We start from the raw sequence: 19,391 nt of genomic DNA, 5'->3' as shown, positions 1-19,391 counted from the left end.
TACTTGAGCTGTTGTTTTAAATACTGTAATTAGATGGATGGAAGACGGGGGGTGTTCCTTGACGATCTCGGAGGGGAGCATCTCAGTTTGTATATAGATGAATTTAAGCGAGTCTGGTTAATACTACTTCTCCTTGGATCTGTGAATGGCTAACAACTATCAAGAAAACAATAGAGTAGAATAGCATTGCCTGCAGCGGTGCCCTCCAAGCATTAGTTATCACTCTTGCAACATCCGATTTGGGTCTCAGAAGACACCGCTTACCTCCTTGACAATGGTTTTAGTTGGCTCCTTGTAGTCGGCCATTTCTGGGGACTTGAACCGAGAATTCGCGTTGAGTGAGGCTTACGGATAAAGTCGTTGAGACAAGAGTACTGTACGAGTGGATCCTCATGTGGAGCCGCGCTAGGGTGGTTGATCGCTGGCGCGTCACCTCTACAGACATTTTGCGCCTCACGCAATACCCATTGAACGACATCTTCCAGCGCTACGTATATTCAGCATGGGGAAAGGAACCGACAAATTGTACATCACACACTCGGAGTGGTCGTCGTCGGACGCCTTCGGTAATGCGCGCGGCGCAAACAGCGCCAATCGAGCTTCCGCTGCCGGCCTGTCGTCGACCTTCAAGCGCCTCCCCTTCAACTACTGCGCCGTCTCGCTCCAGCCTTTCACCGATCCCGTATGCACGTTGTCGGGCACCATCTTCGATCTCACCCACATCCTCACATGGCTGTCTAAACACCCCGATACGAATCCCGTCGACGGAACGCCATTGAAGCGCGCCGACCTCATCACGCTGAACTTCACCAAGAACGAGGACGGCGAATACGTAGATCCCGTCACATACAAAGTCTTTACAGACAACACCCATATCGTTGCGCTGAGGAAAAGCGGCAATGTCTTTGCGTGGGACACGGTCGAGAGATTGAACATCAAGGCGAAGAACTGGCAAGATCTGGTCAGCGACGACCCGTTCACGCGAAAGGACATCATAACTCTCCAGGACCCTCAAAGCATCGAGTCAAGAGACTTTAGCTCATACAAGCATGTCAAGGATGGAGAAACAGTAGTGGCAGATGCCGAGGGTGGTGTCAACAAAGAAGCTCTGGGAAACGCGGCCAAGATTCTCAAGGCGAAAGAGGCCGTCGCGAAGGCGCGTGAAAACAGGAAGATCAAGGAGCAAGGCGGAACCACATCCAAGGCGCTTGCCAACTTATCCAGGAATGGCACAGCAGCATCGACATCCACAGAGCCTAAGAAACCCGCATACAACGCTGCCGTGTACACTTCAGGCAAAGCTGCTGCCTCCTTTACCTCGACGGGCGTCACGCCGCATACCTCCGGCGAGCGTGCCCTCCTCTCCGACGAAGACTACATGCTCAAGCCGAAGCGCATAAAGAACAAGGGCTATGCGCGGATATCCACCTCACTCGGCGACCTTAACGTCGAACTCCTCCCCGAATACGCGCCGCGCGCGGTATGGAACTTTGTCAAGTTGGCACAGAAGGGATACTACAGCCACACTATCTTTCACAGGAATATCAAGGGCTTCATGATACAAGGCGGTGACCCGACAGGCACTGGAAGAGGCGGACAGAGTATATGGGGTAAGCCTTTTGAAGACGAGTTCGAAGGACCGGAGAGGCACAACGCCAGAGGTGTACTCAGCATGGCGAACAAGGGCAAGAATACCAACACAAGCCAGTTCTTCATCACGTACCGCGCTGTTCCACATCTCGACCGCAAACATACTATTTTCGCGCGAGTAGTGGGTGGTCTAGACACAACGTTGCGATCCATGGAGATTGCGGAAGTAGGCGAGAAGGACAAGCCTGTCGATGACATTGAAATTCTTAATGTGGTAGTCTTTGTAGATCCCTTCGAAGAATGGCAGAAGGAGCGCAAGGACAAGGAAAACAAAGAACTAGAGGCTGAAGAGATCAAACGACAAGGCGGTACAGCCGACGACAAGACTACGTGGACAGGCAAACGTATACGCGCAGATGGTACAGTGGACAATGGTACTGGAGAAGGTCTCGGTGTGGGCAAATATCTGCAAGCCGCGAAACAGGAAATGCAAGAACAGGATGCTGATGAGATAGTCGGCTATGTGGACGACGACGAGGACGTAGCACCCGTTAAGAAGAAGGCCAAGACAGGTGGTTTCGGTAACTTTGATGCCTGGTGAGGCGTTCACGAGTCCATGTTTAAGTTCTAGACTGGATGCTAGATAGCTTAGGAAATGATACCCCCAACCTGTCTGACTTGTGATCCAGACTGTTCCAGATTCGGTTGCATGTGTCTCGCTGTTAAGCAACTGCAGAAGGTGTCTAAATCCCGCTAAACCCCGCGCTACGTCAGCATACACAGAAAACACCCGCCGTGACTTGCTGACTACACACATATAGTATGAGTATACTTGTGTGATAGTCTTGAATCCGTCGGCGTTAGCCTAAGTCCTATTAGGCGCACCACTTTCTTCCAATCGGCACGCAAGAGAACAACTTACTTAGACTATTAATCGTGGGGATACTCGGCCTGATGGTGAGCAGAGGGGTGTACACGGCTGAGACATGGGTAGCCATATTTGGGTTGTGCCCCTAGTTGGATACACAGAGCGTTGAACCAAGCGTTGCGAAATGGTTCTCAATTCCGGTTGTTGGTCGCTGCGGGGAAGCAGATCGGTGATAAGGATGATGTATGCATAGGTGCATGACGGAGGTATTGATAAAGAGGGCTAGGTCGCGCCTACCTCAGCTCATTGACATCACGAACGAGCGCCAACTTGACTATTCTGCATTCCAAACAACTTCGCACTAGAATTGAAGGAAACCGCACGTTCCCCTTCTCACCTACATCTACCCGCACGCACACTGAGCAACATCATGTCTTCATCTGATATCCCGTCTTCCTGTCGTGCTGTCGTCATTGAGAAAGCCGGCGCGCCATGGACTATTAAAGAAGTCCCCATCTCTGCTCCCAAGGCGGGCGAGGTTCTGGTCAAAGTGCTTGCCTGTGGCATCTGCCACTCTGATAGCTTCCTCCAACAGGGCCATTTGGGTGAAAACGTCTTCCCTCGCGTCCCAGGACATGAAGTCATTGGAAAGGTAGTGGCAGTTGGTGATGGTGAAAAGAAGTGGAAGGTTGGAGACCGAGTGGGCGGAGGATGGCATGGTGCACACGACGGTGCGTGTAAGGCATGCAACAAGGGACTGTTCCAGATGTGTGAGAACGAGCTTGTTAATGGGGTTAGTAGGGATGGTGGATGTAAGCTTTACCTTTCTGTTGGCGAATACTGTGTGATTCAAGACGACGAACTGACATGATGCAAAACTAGATGCCGAATACTGTACCCTTCGCAGCGAGGCTACAGTGCGCATTCCTGCCGATGCAAACCCCGCCGAATACGCTCCGCTACTCTGTGCTGGCGTTACAGTTTTCAATGGTATACGCAAGATGAACATCCAACAAGGTGACACTGTTGCCGTACAAGGGCTTGGTGGCCTAGGTCATCTTGCACTACAATACTCTCGCAAAATGGGCTACCGTACCGTTGCTGTGTCCTCTTCGGGCAACAAGAAGGACTTTGCTTTCCAGCTCGGAGCAACAGACTATATTGACACTTCGAAAGAGAGCGCAGCCGAGGCACTTCAAAAGATGGGTGGCGCAAGTCTTATCGTTGTTACGGCACCGAATCCGCAGATCATAGGGCCATTGGTCGAAGGGCTGGGGTCTTTGGGCAAATTGCTTGTTCTCGCGCCTGTGGGCGACATACCTGTCAACACCGTGAGCTTGATCATGAAGGGCAAATCAGTCCATGGATGGCCGTCAGGACACGCACTGGATAGCGAAGAAGCAATCGACTTCGCTGAGAAACAGGGTGTGAAGTGTATGATTGAGAAATTTCCATTCGACAAGGTGGAAGATGCAGTTCAACACATGGAGAGTGGAAAGGTGCGGTTTAGAAGCGTAATCGTCATGGAGTAGAATCAGCAAGAAGCAATGTGCGAATCCAGCTTGGACGCCAAAGCGCCAACGGCGCGGACAAAGAAAGGTTGAAAATGCGAAGAACTATAGCTGAAGAAATTAATAAAACAATGAAACAATTGCAGTTCATGCGCGATACTGTACTACACTGTGCCCCGCATACATAAACTCTCGGTGTTCTGGGATCATGGAGGTTTGCGTGCAAGGTAGCGGCAGGATGGCAGTTAAAAGCCAGAACAGCGGCCATCAAGGTAGCCCAGTGAAAGCTATTTCCATCACACACACGTCAAACCGTCATACGTACATCCCAAGGAAGCCAAGTCCGCATCTCTGTAGCTTTTCTGTTCTAGGCACTTGTGCTCCACGTGCGAACGCACCTGGGCAGTCTCGCGCCACAGACATGCAGCCGCCATAACCGTCCGGCTTCATGCCACGGTGGTTCGCGCCTCGACCTCCACTCCACACGCAGCCGCTCAAGCAGCTCAATTGAGTACACGCGCGACACACACCTCTCACCAACGTCTCCTGTTCTGCTCCGGGTACCTGCATCTGAAGCGCGGTCGTGACATGTAACGCCTGCGCTGTCGCGCTCAGCGAATGGGCGGCTACAACGCAGCGACGGCACTAACCCCGTTGTTTCAGAAAACTCAATATCGGCCACTTGCGACACTCACATAGCTGTACAGGGACTGCTGGTCTCGTGGCTACCCGCTTAGGCTATGATGAGGCAAGGCAAGGTAGGGATTCTTTGGAAGCGGATAGGACGGGTGTCCTTGTAGATCTACCTTAAGATGTGGCGGGTCCCGCAGCAGGTGCCAACTCTGCCTGAATTTGGTTGTTGAGTGACTGAATATCACGAAGATCACGGCTCTCCTCTTTTCTCCTCTCTTTCCTTTTGCACAACGTTTCCTTTCTTAACGCTGTGCGCCTTGTTACCCCATCAGTTTTTGTTTCGGAGTAGTTCTCCAAGTCGTTCTTTTGCAGGCCTGGCGCCAGGAAGAAACAACAGTCGTTCACTCGTTTGTGCATTGCATCACTCACGTTCCTTACAGCAGCTGTTCCGGGTAGTGCTGGTATAGACAAAGAGGTTATTGGCCCATCTACGCAGCGTAGTTACACCATTGTGTCGAAACATTTCCCTCGACATTGAATTGCATGCCAAGTGGGCGCGCACCACCAACGCTCTGGGAAGGTTGACAGCAAGAGCTTTGGAATTTGGTTGTCTACGGCAACGCACAGTCAGCGGGACATCACAGTGAAAGAATTTCCAGCGCAGTCGGCAGGCAGCATAACTCGGTATTTCACACGACGCAAACAGATCCCGCTGTCGGACCAACGTCATACCGCCAACCCAAACACCAGTCGTCTCAGCACATCCGGAAGACATCTTTCCACGAGGGCATCCAAGCTTCGTGGACAAGCATTGAAGACTGGCACTTGGGCTTTCCTGGGCCACGTTCCTGTCTCCATTCGAGACCTACGGGTCCACCCAACCCAACTTCCAAATACCTACACATCACTCGCGATGGGTTCATCTTCATTACGTGCAGCCTTGCTGGCGCTCGTTCTCGCGTCAACATCGTCGGCTACAACAGTCTCACTTGCGTCCTTCATTCCGCGGATTGACAACCTGCCAAAATCCTGCAACGCCGTCTACACCAGTTCCATCTCTGGATGCGTAGCCGACGACTTCAAATCGGGCGCAACCTGTTCCGCTGCCTGTGTGCGGGGCCTGTCGGCGATCGCAGAGAGCGTCAAGGACAAGTGTGCGAACGTCGATGCGGGCGAGCTGAGCATCATCGGGGTCTTCCAGAACGGACTGGGTATTCAGAGCCTTTGTCCGGGGGTTACAATTACAACGATTTCAAGTGAGAGTGCGGGAAAGACAGATACGAAAACATCGGAGCAAGCGACGAGCACCCAGGCGGTCTTGACCACTACAAGCTTCACAAATTCAGCCATCCAAGCAACATCAACCTCATCAAGTTCAAACACGGACGCGGAAGACGGAGACGAGGAACCGACGAGCTCAGCACAAACGACAAGTTCGAGTTCATCAACGGGTGGCTTGGTCCTGGATCCGAACGCTACGGGAACATTCACAGCTTCAGTCATCCCGCCCACAGACACTGCGCAGGCGACACAGGCACCCAACGCGCAACTATCGAACGCTGACTCCGGTGGTGGTTCGCCGTTTGACGTCGTTGCTGTGGGTGCTTCATCACAGCTCAGAACTTTGGAGATATCGATAGCGAGTCTATGCGGGATAGCGGTCGCGTTGCTTGCGAGTTCATAGCCGCGCAGCAGTCTTTCTTTTTCTTTTTCTGATATTGATGCATTGCCGAGATGGCTCACGATATGGCGTTGGAACTTGGAATTTTTGTACTATACCCGCATTGTCGGAGCGACGGAGAAGAGTCACGACCAGTTGAGCGTGTCACAGAATGCTCGTGTAGCATCTATGGTCAACTACCAGAGCGCTCATAGTAACAAAATGTGTACAAGACGAAGAATCAAGTGTGCACGATTACTCAACCTCTCGACCATCGGTCTTCCTTCAATCTTATCAAATTAGCGTCATACGTTGTGGTCTACGGTAATGGAACCTTCCGGCCAGTCCACCCCCCACCACCCCCTGCAAGGTAAGCGAAGGTAGCTGCACCCCAGACGTAATCGCCTTCCCGCCGCGAGTAGACTTATCGTCGGCCTTCGACTAACTTGGCCCCACCATGCAGGAGCACAGTCGAGGACCATGAGGAAGACGTTATTGCTGTGTTTCATCCACGGCTTCAAGGTATGTTGTGTCTTGCGCGCGACAGGCGCATTACGTCATCTCCAGGGTCGTGTCTGCGTGTCTCAGGTCCAGCCATGGGCAATGCAACACGTCGCTATTTGACATAGAGGACGAGTGCCATGCTAACATCGTGTGCAGGGCGGAGATGAGACATTCCGGACATTTCCAAGCCACGTGAAGGCGCTCCTCCAGCATGCGCTGCCCAAAGTCACCGTCCTCACCATCACGTACCCCCAGTTCGAGACGCGAGGCGACTTACACGAGTGTGTCGGTCGCTTCAAAGAATGGCTGCAGAACAAGGTCATAGACCTCGAGGTCGCCAACTCGACCCCTTCGCCCACAGTTGACCCTTCTGTGCGCACGATACTCGTAGGCCATTCCATGGGCGGCATCGTTGCGGCTGAGACGCTCCTCTCCATCCTCGCCGAACAGCCGATACATTCGCAGTCCAACTCGCAAACTGGCTCTACGTCATCGCTTGCCGACCATTCGATGCTCATGTTCCCGTACATACAGGGCATTCTCGCCTTCGACACACCATACCTCGGTATAGCACCTGGCGTAGTGGCTCATGGCGCCGAGAAGCATTGGAACACAGCAAGCTCGGCATATTCGGCATACAACAGTCTTGCGGGCGCTTTTGGATGGGGCGGCAAGGACACTGCATCCAGTGCTGTCGATACGAGCAAGATGCTCCCAGCACCCTCATCTACTGGAGACGCAGCAGCAGCACCCATGTGGCAGCGTTACGGCAAAGTAGCCATGTTCGCCGGTGCAGCGGGTGCCATAGCAGCAGGCGGCGCGGCGGCATATATGAAGAAAGACCAGATAACTCAGGGCGTCACATGGGCTACATCACATCTGGAATTCGTCGGAGTCCTGGCCCGCCCTGAAGAGATGCGAAAGCGACTCGAGAAGATTGCAAAGCTCACTACAAGCCAGGACCTTGGCTTTTGTAACATGTACACCACTCTTGGCCATGCCATCAACAGCGAGAACAAGGAACACGGCTGGACTGGCAAAGTCGCCGGAAAAGACCGCACCTTCTGCAACCTACCCAAAGGGCCTCTGAAGAACTTCTTCATGCCTGCTGTAAACGACAAGGCCACGGCGGAGACTTGGGCGCACACTTCAATGTTCGAGCCTCGAAACAACCCCGGTTACTATACTCTCAGCGAGACGGCCAAGGAGAAGATCATCGAATGGACAGAATCCACAGATTGGTACGAGGAGAGTGAGGGACCGTTGACTGGGGAGGTTGGTGAAGAAGCAGAGATTGTAGAAAGACAAGAAGTAGATGAGCAGATGCAGAAGGAGGCTGATAAGAGGGAAGCAGAAGAGCTAGAGAAGGCCAAGGCTAAGGGCGATGTAGATGCTTTAGAGGAAGAGGGCGAGTTTGTGGATTTGAAGAGAACTGGCGAGGTGGCTGAAGGGGAGGACGAGGCGAGGAAGAGGAGAGAGCTGTAGTAGGAATTTTTGTGAGTCTACATACCCTTGTACATGGAAGAATGAATACATGTTTGCGCCACGTTTTTCTACTAGCTAGGTTGACAAGGCTGAGCACCCATTATCGCTTATCAACTCATGGGGGCGAACACACCACTGCTGGACGGCTTTCGGACTGATCTGCAACGACTCGTTGAAGCTGTATCTCGTCAACGGTACCACGCATGCACGACTGCTAAGTGAGAGCCCTGAGGTACGATTCTCTCTCACAGATGGAGATTCATCAAGAAATTATACTCTTCCATATTCGGCGTTCGATCTTAGGCTCACGTTCCCGTTTGTAAACACCTCCACGTACTACTTTCCACTGAAAAGAGCTTCTAGCCCGGAGCAATACATGCTGGGCCGAACATTTCTGCAGGAGACATACATTACGGTGGACTACGAGCGCCTGAATTCCAGCCTTAGTCAAGCGTATCCTGATGGCGGCTCTGCGTATATCGTACCAATAACTTCATCATCTTCCACGCCTCAAACCTCGGATCCACCTCGAATTCCACCACCGAACAACTCTAAAAGCCCCTCTTCAGCTGCATATGCTGGAATCGGTGTAGGTGCAGGCATCGCAGCCCTTTCAGCATTACTTTTCACCATCGCCTGGAAAAGGCGCTTGGGGCCTTTTCGACGCAAGGCCTCGATGGGAGGCCATACCTACGATAAAGCAGAATTACACGGCGATCACAAACCTTGGGCTGAAGCCATGGGAAAAGAGAGAACTGAACTTGATGCAGCTACAAGTACGCACGAGGCAATGAATAAGGAAAGGTCAGAACTGGAGACTGTGGAAAATGCCCACGAAGTAGGCACTACGGAGATTCAAGGTATTGACCATGTACATGAGTTGCCTGGTCATGACGAGAGCGTGCAGGCAGCAGATGAAAGAGCTCGTGCTTCTTGAGCTACACCATGAGTGCATGTATGCTGTATACAGTCGCATTATGATATGATACCGTAGGTAAATAAGGTCCCGCATACTACAGAGTGCAATAGAAGTAGTTAGTCATAGTGCGGAGCGCACGGTATACTTGTACGTTAGATTCCATATGCCACCCATTGATCTCGCACCCATGCTTGATCGACAGGTTGTAAGCTCGGATAGGCTAGCGCTGGACAAGCTTTTCCAGCCGCATTGGCATGCTCAACGCTTTGTGCGCCATCCGTTCATCTCCTGTCTTGGTGTCACCCACGCATTGAGGCGTAGTCCAGGCTCGCTGGAGTGAGCCGACTAAAGCCTTGACCACGATTGCCCCATAAGCCATGTCAGGTCACCCGATTCCCACTCGCACGGCATCCTACCGCGTACTAAGGAGACTCTCCCAACACCGATATTTCATGATCGAGGCGCTTTGTATCTTATACAACTATACAGTTACTAATTTAAGCGGTATATGAAGGACACAATGTATCATCCTCCTCCTAGGCGTCATCAACATCCATCTCATCCACGTCCATTTCATCGTCCCAGTCCTCCTCATTGGCCTCTCTGTATTCCTGAACGTCTTCACCGCGTACTGTTTGTGAATGGGGAGGTTGGTTTCTCTCCACGAGATACGGATTACTTTTGTCAAAATCCTCTCGCCACATCGCCAAGCGATCGACACCAAAACCACCACCAACAAAGTAAAGGTACCCAATTTCTCCTGCAGCCTTCTTGACCAAACGCTCCCATTCCTCTCTGTCTTCTTTCTGTTTCAGTGTTTCCTCAAAGCCTGGTTCGACATTCAAGTCTTCCGTTGTCTCTGAGTAGGACAGTGAGCTGCGTGGTAGTCTGGGTCGCGCGGTGCCACCGCGTGCGCGTCGCTCTGCCATACGGATCTGGTCTTTTTGGTTTTGATGGGCACGTCGACTAAAACAGCCGGATATTGGCTCTTTCCAGAAATCGGCGGCTATGTAGCAATCGCCCAAACCGTGCTTGCGACGTATTGCTGCCTCGTTCTTTTGCCGGATTTCCCAGGCTAGCTGGAGCTGTTTGTTTTCTTGTACGGACCTGCGCACGGTCTGAATTATCTGGCGCAATTTCGAGTTTTCTCTTTCGGCTTGCATATGGATAGGGTTCTGGTTGCCCGAGCGTAATGGTGTCCGATGCCTATGCACATGCACAAGTGCGTGCGAGTTGGCAAGAGCGCCTGATTTCTCCCACCAAGCCACATATTGGGCGATTTGAGCCTCAGGCATTGTTGTCGGGTAGGACGCCACCAAAGAGTCACAAGCTGGGCACGAAGAAGGATTTGGGGACAGGACTGCTGCCTGGACATTGTGGGTGTCGAACCGTTGATGAGCCTCGTCCCACGCCCGCTCACGTTCCCAGCGTAACTGATCGGTCAGGCGGGTCCTCTCAAGCCGCTGTTTCGCTATCAGATACCCTATTCTTGCTAAGTTCCACCGCCGGTTGCGCATGTGCTCTAGAGGCCTCAATCCACCCTCGGCTGCCAGCTCCTTCAGTGCGACGTCGGACTTTCCTCTGGCTAGGGAAATAGTGCACTTGGGACACCTGGGGGTATGTGGTGGGTTGGAGGGGTGGATTTCATGATGACATTGAGTGGCGATCCTAGTCTGGTGACCATATGGTGAGTGAGTAAACGGCCGTTTCCTGCTAGTTGAGAACAGCAACGTGTCGGGACTGAGCATCATCGGCATATTGAAGGCTGTGGTCTGGCTGATGTATTTGTCGATTTATACAGGTGGAACTAGTGTGCATTATGGTTGCGGAAAAAGATGGGGTCGCTTGCTGTGGTGAACCACGGATTAGCGAGGAACTGGGAATGTGAGCAGAGAGCTGTCGACCTGTGAAGAAAGGCTTGTAGTATGAATGCAACAGGCGCGAAGGGGTGTGTAGTGCGAGATTTTAAATGTAAGTTACACTCCAGCCCATTGAATGAGGCGCGTCAGGGCGTCATCGCCCTCTGCTCTGATTGGCCCGCTGTCCCAAAAGTTACACGCGAGCAGTTATGGAGCTTGTCCGTGCACTACTTAGCTCCTTTAACACCCGCACTGCTGACTGATTTCGTGGGGGTCTTAGACATCATAAAAGCGCGGAAGCCGACGTGGAAATGTTGCAGCTGACATGGGAAGCTAGAAACATGCTTCGCCACCCAGACTATAGCCTTCACCATGTACCGTTGTCGTTGTCCAGTATGGAGGCTACCTTTGCTTTCGCAGCGAGCGCTAGCCACGCTAGTATGTCGCTTTGCATTCACCTTCACTTGGACGGCATGATACTGGAATTGTGAGATCAATGAATAATAGTCTTGGCTGCTTGCTGCGATGATATCGCCAACACCGACTTCTCTGGATATGCACAGCAGCGTACGCATGTCTTGACTCGGTCGCTCATTGCAAGATTCCTACTACCATATCACTGTTGACAGTGAGACTTCAAAGTCAGTTTGACGACAGGCCGCGCTCATAAACGAAGGTGACGGGCGATTGAAATCGCAGGTCACTGCCGCATTCACTGTCGTAGATAGGTATAAGGATTATGCTCATGCGCAGCTATCTCACGTCCCTACAGCAACGCTCCATTGACAGCAACTCTGTCAAAAAGCGCGACATGGAGCAGAAGCAGCCACAAATATCTCGGAGGTCTGGCTCTTTCAATCCAGAGGCACCAACTTTCAGTCCGACGACCGCCGAGACTAGCATGTTCACTGGGCCTGCAGGACCAACTCCTCCCACCAGTCCGCGACAGAAAGCAAAGATGTCAGATACGTTCGACGGCAAGTCTTCATCCGCGTCGAACTCACCACATAAGACTGACTTGTGTGCAGAAGACTCGCCTTTTCGCCCTGCTAGAGACATGCGACCGAACTATCAAGGCTACGAAGAGGTCAACGCTGTATGGATGCAGAGGAAGTTACCGGATCAGAAGGATATGCCACTGAACTCTTTGCAAGAAATGCTACAAGGTGAGACCAGCACCATCACAATACCAAGATCTCATGCTAACCTAATAGATCACCATATCGCCTTGAATCAAGATCGACCTAGTGCAGACTTTCGCAGCAATTTTTCCGAGGATTCCTCGAACTTTGCCATGGCATACACTGCAAATAGCCCCTTCTTTACGCGGCGACTCCGTTCAGACTCTAACGCCCCAGGCGTCGACGAGCTGAGTGCGGGACTTGGTCTACCCAGCATCCAGAAGAGAGGCACCAACGTGGACTCACCAGCCCGCTCTCACAAGTCACGCGGCTCTGAAGTTTTGCCTCAAGATCTCTTTGGTAAGCTCATAGGGCGGGCGCTGGACAAGCCGTTGACCGCTAACGCCTTAGCCCAATATATGGACGGCAAGAGTGTACTCTTAAACGACGTCTTTAACACGCCTCGGGGCCTCAAGGGCGATGGTCGTGATATGTATTCGGGAGAACGTGCAGGTGTTGAGCGTCAACTTACGAGACTAGTGCCTCCGCCTCCTGGCTTTACTGGAGAACGCCCTCGCAGGATCTTCGCAGAGGAGCATAGCTCAGTCAACCCAGTGGCTACGGAGTCCCTAGTTCGGCAAATACCCACTGGTCCTGCAGGACTTAGACAACTGCGAAGAATTAGTGATCTCAATTCCATCAACCATGCGCAATACCATGGCCATATACGTGGACCGTCTAGGCATTACCGTCCAAGAGCACTTCCCCGTATCAAGCGCACCGATCAAGGTCCCGAGCCTTCAGATGCCGATATATACCCCGATGATGCGAATTTCATACCCCGACGTCCACCGTATCAGCCCGAGTCTGTAGGTTCCCTACCCAGCTACATAATGGATATGCCATCAACAAGGCAGGTCCATGCAGAAGACGTTATGGTTTGGCCCACCCCAGCAGAAGTTTACAGGCAGAAACTCGGCAGTCCACCCAGACGTAGTGTTTTCGCTCGCAACGCTCCGCTCACGCAGAATGGCACGCCGGAGCGTTGGTCTCCTCCCGCTACATCGTCTATGTCACAGTACATGCTGCAGTTCGGAGAGCCCTCCCATCCCCTTGCTTTGAGGTTTTCTCCTCCTGCCCCATCTCCTTCGCCTCCCTTCGACATCTTCGCAGGCCACTATCCTCCCACATACGCTGACATTCACGAAACTGACGCAGAGATGGAGTGCCTCCTCGCTATTCTTCCCGATATCTTCGACCTCGATCTACCTGAGCTGCCCTGCGACGAGCGCCCTCTTACACCCGGTCAGACAGACGGGAGTCGGTACGGTATGCAGTTTCATGGCATTGGACTAGGCGATCGCTGGAATTGTCCTAGTGTGCGAGAGGGTGAGCCGTTCCGAGTACGTCCCCGCGATCATGATGGTTGGGGTGGATGGCAGTGGGCTATCGACAAGGGATGGGGAAATGAGTAAGCTATCACTGAAACCGTTCCTGATCCCGTCTGAACTGACACTATATCGGGGTGCGCTACCTAGGCGATAAGTAAGCGATGTGGCTCACCTGGGCTGGCAGAGAAGTCTGAGCTCCTTGGAATATCGTTGAAGGCTTCTTGAATATGGCCTTGATGGGGGAACGGTGGACGACCAAACGATGTTGCTGCTGAGTCTGTATCGTCGCTATCCGTAGAACTCGAAGCTTATATATGACCATGGAGACGAACAAGAGATTGTAGGTCGTCATGGGCTGGGTATGAAGACAGCATTCATTACTGAGTCATCCAATAGCAATTTCAGGATTTACTCGCATTTGCATAATGACAAGAAGCATAGTGGGTTAAAGCAGGTTTGCAGGTTCGTGTTCATATGGATATCGAATGACAGGCCAAGAAGCTATAGTGTAGGATAAAGATGGTTTTCAACACGCCGCACCCCAACGCCCAGACAAGTGCCCTATTGATGTATCCATGCCAAAAACCTGACCTCTTGTCCACAAGCCCATTTGCTGCCTTTGACATCCCACAATGTTGAGATACTGGTTCCTCAAACCTCAAATCGGGTCAAAGTCCGTTTGTTGGCTTGCTCGCTCATTGTCGAATGTAGCACCGTACCGGCATCGATACCGCACCTGCTCACGAAGAGGGATTAATATGCGACTTCAGATTCAGAGGTTGGATGCCATGTTGAGGTGTCGCAGTGCCGGAACCGGCTTGAGGAGTACCCATGCCAGATAGTGGACTTACAGCGCCACTTGGGGGGACGGGGATCTTGATATCTTCGGGGCTTCCGGGAACCATCGATTCAGGTAAATCAGGAATCTTGATGCGTTTTGCCACGTTGTTGTAGGATGAGGGTATGATCTAGATGATGTTAGTTTATGGAAAAAAAGAATTCTGGATAAAGATTACCTCAATGATCTCATCGCGAGGAAACTCGAGCTTGGGTATGTCGGCCGCATTACATGCCATCAGGTACCCGTAAAGTACACGAAGGACAGACTCATGAGCGATGATGAGAAGGTCATTCTCTTCACGCTCAAGTTCTAGAATGATGGGTTCCATGCGTACGGCAAGGTCGTGATACGACTCTGCGCGCGGATACCGATGGTGGTAAGGGTCTGCTTCGTGCTTGGTAACTTCATCAGGGAACTCTTCGCGGATCTTGGCCTCTGACATCTTCTCGCATACACCAGGATTCATCTGGCTCATTTGCGATCGCTGCCTAACCCGGTAGCCCATAGAAGCCAGAACCTCTGACGTTTGGACAGTCCTTCGACGTGTGGAAGTCCAGATTGTCAGTGGCTTCAAGGAGGCATCGGTTGCTCCCGACTCAATCAGCTTCTGCTTCTCCTCTTCGCGGTACTTCAGGAGCACCTCACTCATCTTCTTAGCGTATTCATGACCTTCTGGTGAGAGGCTTGCATCTGCTTTGTAAGAATCTTCCTCTCGCGTGGTCCCGGCTCGAGCAAAGTATGTTTGCCGTGACTTGATGTGGAGATTGAGTAGATAGAAGACTATTCTTTGCGAGAGATATCCGAATGCGCAGTTGTTCACTACCACTCTCTCGCCAGCGTTGATCATCTTGATCCAATGTAAATCAGGCTCCTCCATGGTCTCGAAGTGTGGTATCCGTGCATTGATACGTGCCAGATAGTCGTGGACAGCATCCTCGTCCTTCCATCCTTGATAATCCGGTGAAGAGATCTTGACACGACGGACGTTCTCTTGGATGATGCGCTCATCGGTACAATGTGATTCGATGAAGACTGTCTGGATTCCATTCTTGGCAAATTCTTTGGCCAACGATCTGCGACCTTGGCTAATGGCATTTACAGCGTCGTAGATGGCCACTTGGCCCTTGTCGTTTTCCAGGAAGTGGTAGATGTCTTCACGGCACTTTTTCAAGATCTTATTGCGTAGCAAAACAGATTGTGGCGATGCATTGAGGAAGAAGTAATCGTCGGGCACATCGTTTTCCGGGCCTAGCGTAGCGCGACGGTAATCGCCAAGATGAAACACGTGCGTCTTGACACCCAGCCATCGCAGGTAGCGGGCTAAGGCAACAGATGTGTGTGTCTTTCCCCGAGCTGGCAGTCCGCAGGTGGCGATGACTATTCGACCGGAATGGAAAAGGCGGCCTGATTCTGTACTATAGAGTTGGGCTGGGGCCATTTCCTCTTTGGTAGGTAGATCGTGGATTGCGTCGACGAAAGTACTCGACCGCCGCCGGAAGCGGGGTGAGTTTGCGTATATCTCTGCAGTACTAGTCATCTTGAGTGAATGTTCTATTCAGGAGGTGTGCAGCGTTGGTACTTTCACATTGCTGCGGGAAGTGGGGTCATGGTACTCACAGTAGGGTATCCATGATTGCAAAATCGTCAGGTCGAGATGATCAATTGACGGAAAGGGAAGAAGTGCAAAGCGCACAGGAAGAGAAATGGTCGGATGTCAATGAAGTAGAGTTGCGTTCGGTTCAAGGTCACAGTTCCAAGGTTCCGGCGTTGATAGCGTTTGCCGAGAGATGTCAGCAAACAAGGTGCGACAACCCGTAACAGTCAAGTGCAGCAACTTCCACGAAACAGTGTCGCAGATAGGTCTGGGGATAGTCAGGCAGCACTTTGCGGGATTTCGTAGTCAAGGGTCACAAAAGCAACCATGGTATCAACGGGCGGCATGTCTTGGATGCTAGAGATCTGATAAGCTCTAGCGTCATTGGGTCATGTCACGTGATGGCTTTAGAATTTCTGTTCGATATCGTCATGCTAGCGAATGCGACCCAACATCGCCCTCCAACCGTTCGCTGCCATTTCCATCCCATCCTGTGCAAGCTCTCCCACATTTTTTTTGGGAGCTCCTAGTTTGACTCGGCGTATATATTCACCATGGCCACCCCGCTGCAGTTCAACCCAGCGCAGGAACAAGCTGTCGCCGATATCCTATCACGACCTCGCGCCGCCAACACCGGTCCATTCGCACAATTTCTAAACGTATACGATGCATTCCAAGAGCGGAGAGAAGCATTGGGCCTCAGCAACCCGGGCACAGTCGAAAACATTGCGAGGGAAGTCCAGCGCGATGTCTTCCTGAACAACTCCAGCTTCTCAGGTCTGCGCGCCGAGCTCACCAAGGCCTTCAGCGCCGCCCCGCTATTCCAGGTTGCACACTCGTTGTCCATGGGATCGCAGGTTATGCCGCCATACTCATACATGGTTCTCTACGGATCACCAAGGGTTTGTTGCTCAGATCGTCGGCAGCCTTCCGTTTGCTGACTTTTCTAGGTATTCATGCAAGGAAACCTAGATAACGAGCTTGCCTTCTCCGGTCGCTTCAACTGGCGCTGGACGTCGGCGTTTGTCACCAAGACCGCTGTTCAGCTCACATCGCAAGGCAACATGGTTTCGCTCGAAAACGACTACACTGGCGCCGACTTCTCTGCTTCGCTGAAGGCTGTCAACCCCTCCCTACTCGACGGTGGCATTACTGGTATGCTCATGGCCAGCTATCTACAGGCTGTTACACCAAAGCTTTCGCTCGGCATCGACGCTTTCTGGACCCGCCCGGCTATGGCATACCCCCCAGAGCTGAATGTCTCGTACGCGGCACGCTACCGGGCTGTCGACTGGATGGCATGTGGTCAGATCATCCCCGACCGTGGTGTATTGGAGGCTTCATACTGGCGCAGACTTACAGACAAGGTTGAGACTGGCATCAACTGCAACCTCGCATTTGCTGGAATTGGCCCCGGAGGGCCTATGGCTGGACCGCAGAAGGAGGGTAACGTAACTATCGGTGCCAAGTACGATTTCCGTCAGTCATCATACAGGGCACAAATAGACAACCAGGGTAAGGTGTCGTGCTTGTTGGAGAAGATGATTGCGCCGCCAATCCGTGTAACCTTCTCAGGTGAAATTGACCACAAAGCGGTAAGTTTTGTAGAATTCAAGTCTGACTATCAATACTGACGGTAGCACAGAATGCCGCTAAGCTTGGTCTGGCCGTTGCGATAGAAGCCGCCGACGAGGCAGTCATGGAACAGCAAGAACAACAGGGCGTCGCAATGTCAGCCGGCTCGATCCCCTTCTAAACGCCTCTCCACACATCCATGTATCGACTATAATACCATGACTCTTCTCTTTGCTGTATTACCACCTTTCTTGGGGCGAGCGTCGTCTGCAATCCCAGCGTCCCCGCTTTCCTGGTCTCCACTATCTGCGGATTGACGGTACTGCGTGTGCGCGGCTGGAGTGATTTATGAACGTAAAAGGCGTAACGTTGACATCTGATGGAATACGAGCTTTGGTAGACCGGAATTCGGCGAAGCATCTCCGCCGCCAGATGTTTGCAAGTCGACACGAGACGAGACGATGCATTTGTACATATAGTAGCATAGCCCATGGGCGTTAAAAATGATATGTAAAAAGATGAAGCAGGTTGCTTTTAGCGAGTTGAACATGTGACGCAATACATTATCGTGGAGTCGAGAAATATAGTACAGATCGTTACGGCGTAAGAATCTCGCCGTTTATGTACAGGTACAGCCCCGTTCCATGCACCGCCATCCTAGTAAAACAGGTGTGAAGAGCTCAATGGTCAGGGTCGAGCAACTATCAGTCGAAACGCCAAATCGAAGTTTTTGTCGTCTACAAAGCAGGCTTCGCGCCTGTCGGCTGACCAGGTGTCGGCGCACCGGGAGCCATGAACTGTCAAAGAGTTAGCATAAGGTTGAACAGCGCAAGTCTAGCAAGTCAGGTTTCTACGTACCTCGTTCTGCGCCCTCTGTGCCTGCAGCTCAGCTCTCTCCTGCTCGACAATCATCTGCTCCTCGCTGTATGCCAATGCCCATGGCACACCCAGAAGCAGCGCACTTGTGCTCACTACCCAGAGAGTCTTGCCGCCCATGTTCAGGCCGCTCTTGAACCATGAAGAGATTGTGTTTGCTTTTGAAGAGACGGAACGGCGTGTGCTGGCAGGGATCATGTCTTGTAAGGCGAGAATGCGCTCGTAGAGGGATTCGTCTGGCTGTACGGAGTGGATCGAGGATGTGTCTGACTCTATAGCGCTACAGTTAGTATTAAAGTGTCTTCGAAACGGTCTCTTCTATGCGCCAGAAGCCCCGTGATAGCGGTTTGTGGTGTCGTACCAGAGTCGGTGTCCCACTCATCGTCGTCATGCGGGCCCTCCTGCTCGCGCACAAACTCCTCATCCATGACCTCTTCGAGCTTGACCATTTTGGCGGTTATCCGAGCGTGCGATTGATTTGGTGTGTATATGGAATTCAGCGACAACCGAGCGTTGGTGTAGGTTGGTGGTGTTGGGCCTCGAGCTGCTTGTGACGATGATAACCCTACTATCAAAAAGTTAGCACAATATGTGATGACATAAGGGCCACTAGTGCCGCCGCACGTGCTTCCCACAGACCTTGGACCATGACACCTGCACCCTTCACTACCTGTGCACCAACTCCTCGTAGTCAAATCTCTGAACATTTTCGTGCTCGCATATACTCAATTCCGATCAGTCTTGCTTCTGCGAGACAAGCGATGTGTCGAATCGAACACACGTGAACGGAATCCGTTTAGGTAAAGAGTTGGAGGTATACTGAATTGGCTGTTTTTACGAGAGTGCTGTCTGTGCATGCCTTGCCTGTAAAACTGATTAAATGGTTGTTCTATCCGATTCACAGTGGTTCGCCTGACTGAATTACTGCAAGAGCTTCCACACCAAGACTAGAGTCTTCGCTCAG

General features: G+C 52.0%; 10 protein-coding genes across 10 annotated transcripts; 7 read left to right on the top strand and 3 right to left on the bottom strand.

Annotated features, from left to right (window-relative positions):
• Positions 1-279: 279 nt before the first annotated feature.
• Positions 280-2,279, top strand: CC77DRAFT_1020904 (hypothetical protein). The gene has a single exon (XM_018525159.1). The coding sequence runs from the start codon at positions 503-505 to the stop codon at positions 2,189-2,191; it is 1,689 nt and encodes a 562-aa protein (XP_018385831.1). The 5' UTR covers positions 280-502; the 3' UTR covers positions 2,192-2,279.
• A 609-nt stretch (positions 2,280-2,888) lies between these two features.
• Positions 2,889-3,990, top strand: CC77DRAFT_936565 (alcohol dehydrogenase; the record flags this gene model as incomplete). The annotated part of the gene is made up of 2 exons (XM_018534501.1): positions 2,889-3,270; positions 3,341-3,990. 2 exons carry the CDS (start codon positions 2,889-2,891, stop codon positions 3,988-3,990), a joined length of 1,032 nt encoding a protein of 343 aa, XP_018385830.1.
• A 1,277-nt stretch (positions 3,991-5,267) lies between these two features.
• CC77DRAFT_123200 (hypothetical protein) lies at positions 5,268-6,533 on the top strand. Its single transcript, XM_018530156.1, has one exon. The coding sequence runs from the start codon at positions 5,516-5,518 to the stop codon at positions 6,284-6,286; it is 771 nt and encodes a 256-aa protein (XP_018385829.1). The 5' UTR covers positions 5,268-5,515; the 3' UTR covers positions 6,287-6,533.
• A 209-nt stretch (positions 6,534-6,742) lies between these two features.
• Positions 6,743-8,251, top strand: CC77DRAFT_935900 (hypothetical protein; the record flags this gene model as incomplete). The annotated part of the gene is made up of 2 exons (XM_018534467.1): positions 6,743-6,784; positions 6,923-8,251. 2 exons carry the CDS (start codon positions 6,743-6,745, stop codon positions 8,249-8,251), a joined length of 1,371 nt encoding a protein of 456 aa, XP_018385828.1.
• Positions 8,252-8,439: 188 nt separating this feature from the next.
• On the top strand, positions 8,440-9,447 carry CC77DRAFT_123197 (hypothetical protein). Its single transcript, XM_018530155.1, has one exon. The coding sequence runs from the start codon at positions 8,628-8,630 to the stop codon at positions 9,186-9,188; it is 561 nt and encodes a 186-aa protein (XP_018385827.1). The 5' UTR covers positions 8,440-8,627; the 3' UTR covers positions 9,189-9,447.
• On the bottom strand, positions 9,310-11,119 carry CC77DRAFT_990160 (hypothetical protein). Its single transcript, XM_018536308.1, has one exon. The coding sequence runs from the start codon at positions 10,925-10,927 to the stop codon at positions 9,707-9,709; it is 1,221 nt and encodes a 406-aa protein (XP_018385826.1). The 5' UTR covers positions 10,928-11,119; the 3' UTR covers positions 9,310-9,706.
• Positions 11,120-11,432: 313 nt separating this feature from the next.
• On the top strand, positions 11,433-13,899 carry CC77DRAFT_123314 (hypothetical protein). The gene is made up of 3 exons (XM_018530158.1): positions 11,433-12,006; positions 12,058-12,195; positions 12,244-13,899. Exons 1-3 carry the CDS (start codon positions 11,769-11,771, stop codon positions 13,623-13,625), a joined length of 1,758 nt encoding a protein of 585 aa, XP_018385825.1. The 5' UTR covers positions 11,433-11,768; the 3' UTR covers positions 13,626-13,899.
• CC77DRAFT_1020901 (6-phosphofructo-2-kinase/fructose-2,6-biphosphatase 3) lies at positions 13,859-16,309 on the bottom strand. Its single transcript, XM_018525158.1, has 3 exons — positions 16,000-16,309; positions 14,558-15,911; positions 13,859-14,509 (listed from the first exon to the last, which is right to left on the bottom strand). The coding sequence occupies exons 1-3, from the start codon at positions 16,011-16,013 to the stop codon at positions 14,282-14,284; spliced, it is 1,596 nt and encodes a 531-aa protein (XP_018385824.1). The 5' UTR covers positions 16,014-16,309; the 3' UTR covers positions 13,859-14,281.
• Positions 16,310-16,427: 118 nt separating this feature from the next.
• CC77DRAFT_1020900 (hypothetical protein) lies at positions 16,428-18,110 on the top strand. Its single transcript, XM_018525157.1, has 3 exons — positions 16,428-16,878; positions 16,927-17,571; positions 17,622-18,110. The coding sequence occupies exons 1-3, from the start codon at positions 16,531-16,533 to the stop codon at positions 17,730-17,732; spliced, it is 1,104 nt and encodes a 367-aa protein (XP_018385823.1). The 5' UTR covers positions 16,428-16,530; the 3' UTR covers positions 17,733-18,110.
• A 75-nt stretch (positions 18,111-18,185) lies between these two features.
• Positions 18,186-18,967, bottom strand: CC77DRAFT_1020898 (mitochondrial import translocase, subunit Tom22). The gene is made up of 3 exons (XM_018525156.1): positions 18,789-18,967; positions 18,410-18,699; positions 18,186-18,348 (listed from the first exon to the last, which is right to left on the bottom strand). The coding sequence occupies exons 1-3, from the start codon at positions 18,874-18,876 to the stop codon at positions 18,289-18,291; spliced, it is 438 nt and encodes a 145-aa protein (XP_018385822.1). The 5' UTR covers positions 18,877-18,967; the 3' UTR covers positions 18,186-18,288.
• Between the last annotated feature and the right edge of the window lie 424 nt (positions 18,968-19,391).

The sequence above is a fragment of the Alternaria alternata genome, assembly GCF_001642055.1.
Source record: "Alternaria alternata strain SRC1lrK2f unplaced genomic scaffold CC77scaffold_11, whole genome shotgun sequence".
NCBI lineage: Eukaryota > Fungi > Ascomycota > Dothideomycetes > Pleosporales > Pleosporaceae > Alternaria > Alternaria alternata.
This window is presented reverse-complemented; position numbering and strand designations above follow the sequence as displayed.

What these genes read in the sequence shown, in the direction of transcription:
- CC77DRAFT_1020904 (XM_018525159.1), top strand. Translation starts at nt 503, where the DNA reads ATGGGGAAAGGAACCGACAAATTGTACATCACACACTCGGAGTGGTCG.
- CC77DRAFT_123200 (XM_018530156.1), top strand. Translation starts at nt 5,516, where the DNA reads ATGGGTTCATCTTCATTACGTGCAGCCTTGCTGGCGCTCGTTCTCGCG.
- CC77DRAFT_123197 (XM_018530155.1), top strand. Translation starts at nt 8,628, where the DNA reads ATGCTGGGCCGAACATTTCTGCAGGAGACATACATTACGGTGGACTAC.
- CC77DRAFT_990160 (XM_018536308.1), bottom strand. Translation starts at nt 10,927, where the DNA reads ATGCCGATGATGCTCAGTCCCGACACGTTGCTGTTCTCAACTAGCAGG.
- CC77DRAFT_123314 (XM_018530158.1), top strand. Translation starts at nt 11,769, where the DNA reads ATGCTCATGCGCAGCTATCTCACGTCCCTACAGCAACGCTCCATTGAC. An exon ending in GATGTCAGATACGTTCGACG is followed by an intron (nt 12,007 to 12,057) that starts GCAAGTCTTCAT and finishes ACTTGTGTGCAG; the next exon opens with AAGACTCGCCTTTTCGCCCT. An exon ending in TTTGCAAGAAATGCTACAAG is followed by an intron (nt 12,196 to 12,243) that starts GTGAGACCAGCA and finishes CTAACCTAATAG; the next exon opens with ATCACCATATCGCCTTGAAT.
- CC77DRAFT_1020901 (XM_018525158.1), bottom strand. An exon ending in CTCGCGATGAGATCATTGAG is followed by an intron (nt 14,510 to 14,557) that starts GTAATCTTTATC and finishes AACATCATCTAG; the next exon opens with ATCATACCCTCATCCTACAA.
- CC77DRAFT_1020900 (XM_018525157.1), top strand. Translation starts at nt 16,531, where the DNA reads ATGGCCACCCCGCTGCAGTTCAACCCAGCGCAGGAACAAGCTGTCGCC. An exon ending in TTCTCTACGGATCACCAAGG is followed by an intron (nt 16,879 to 16,926) that starts GTTTGTTGCTCA and finishes TGACTTTTCTAG; the next exon opens with GTATTCATGCAAGGAAACCT. An exon ending in GTGAAATTGACCACAAAGCG is followed by an intron (nt 17,572 to 17,621) that starts GTAAGTTTTGTA and finishes ACGGTAGCACAG; the next exon opens with AATGCCGCTAAGCTTGGTCT.
- CC77DRAFT_1020898 (XM_018525156.1), bottom strand. Translation starts at nt 18,876, where the DNA reads ATGGTCAAGCTCGAAGAGGTCATGGATGAGGAGTTTGTGCGCGAGCAG. An exon ending in TGAGTGGGACACCGACTCTG is followed by an intron (nt 18,700 to 18,788) that starts GTACGACACCAC and finishes GTAGCGCTATAG; the next exon opens with AGTCAGACACATCCTCGATC. An exon ending in CACAGAGGGCGCAGAACGAG is followed by an intron (nt 18,349 to 18,409) that starts GTACGTAGAAAC and finishes ACTCTTTGACAG; the next exon opens with TTCATGGCTCCCGGTGCGCC.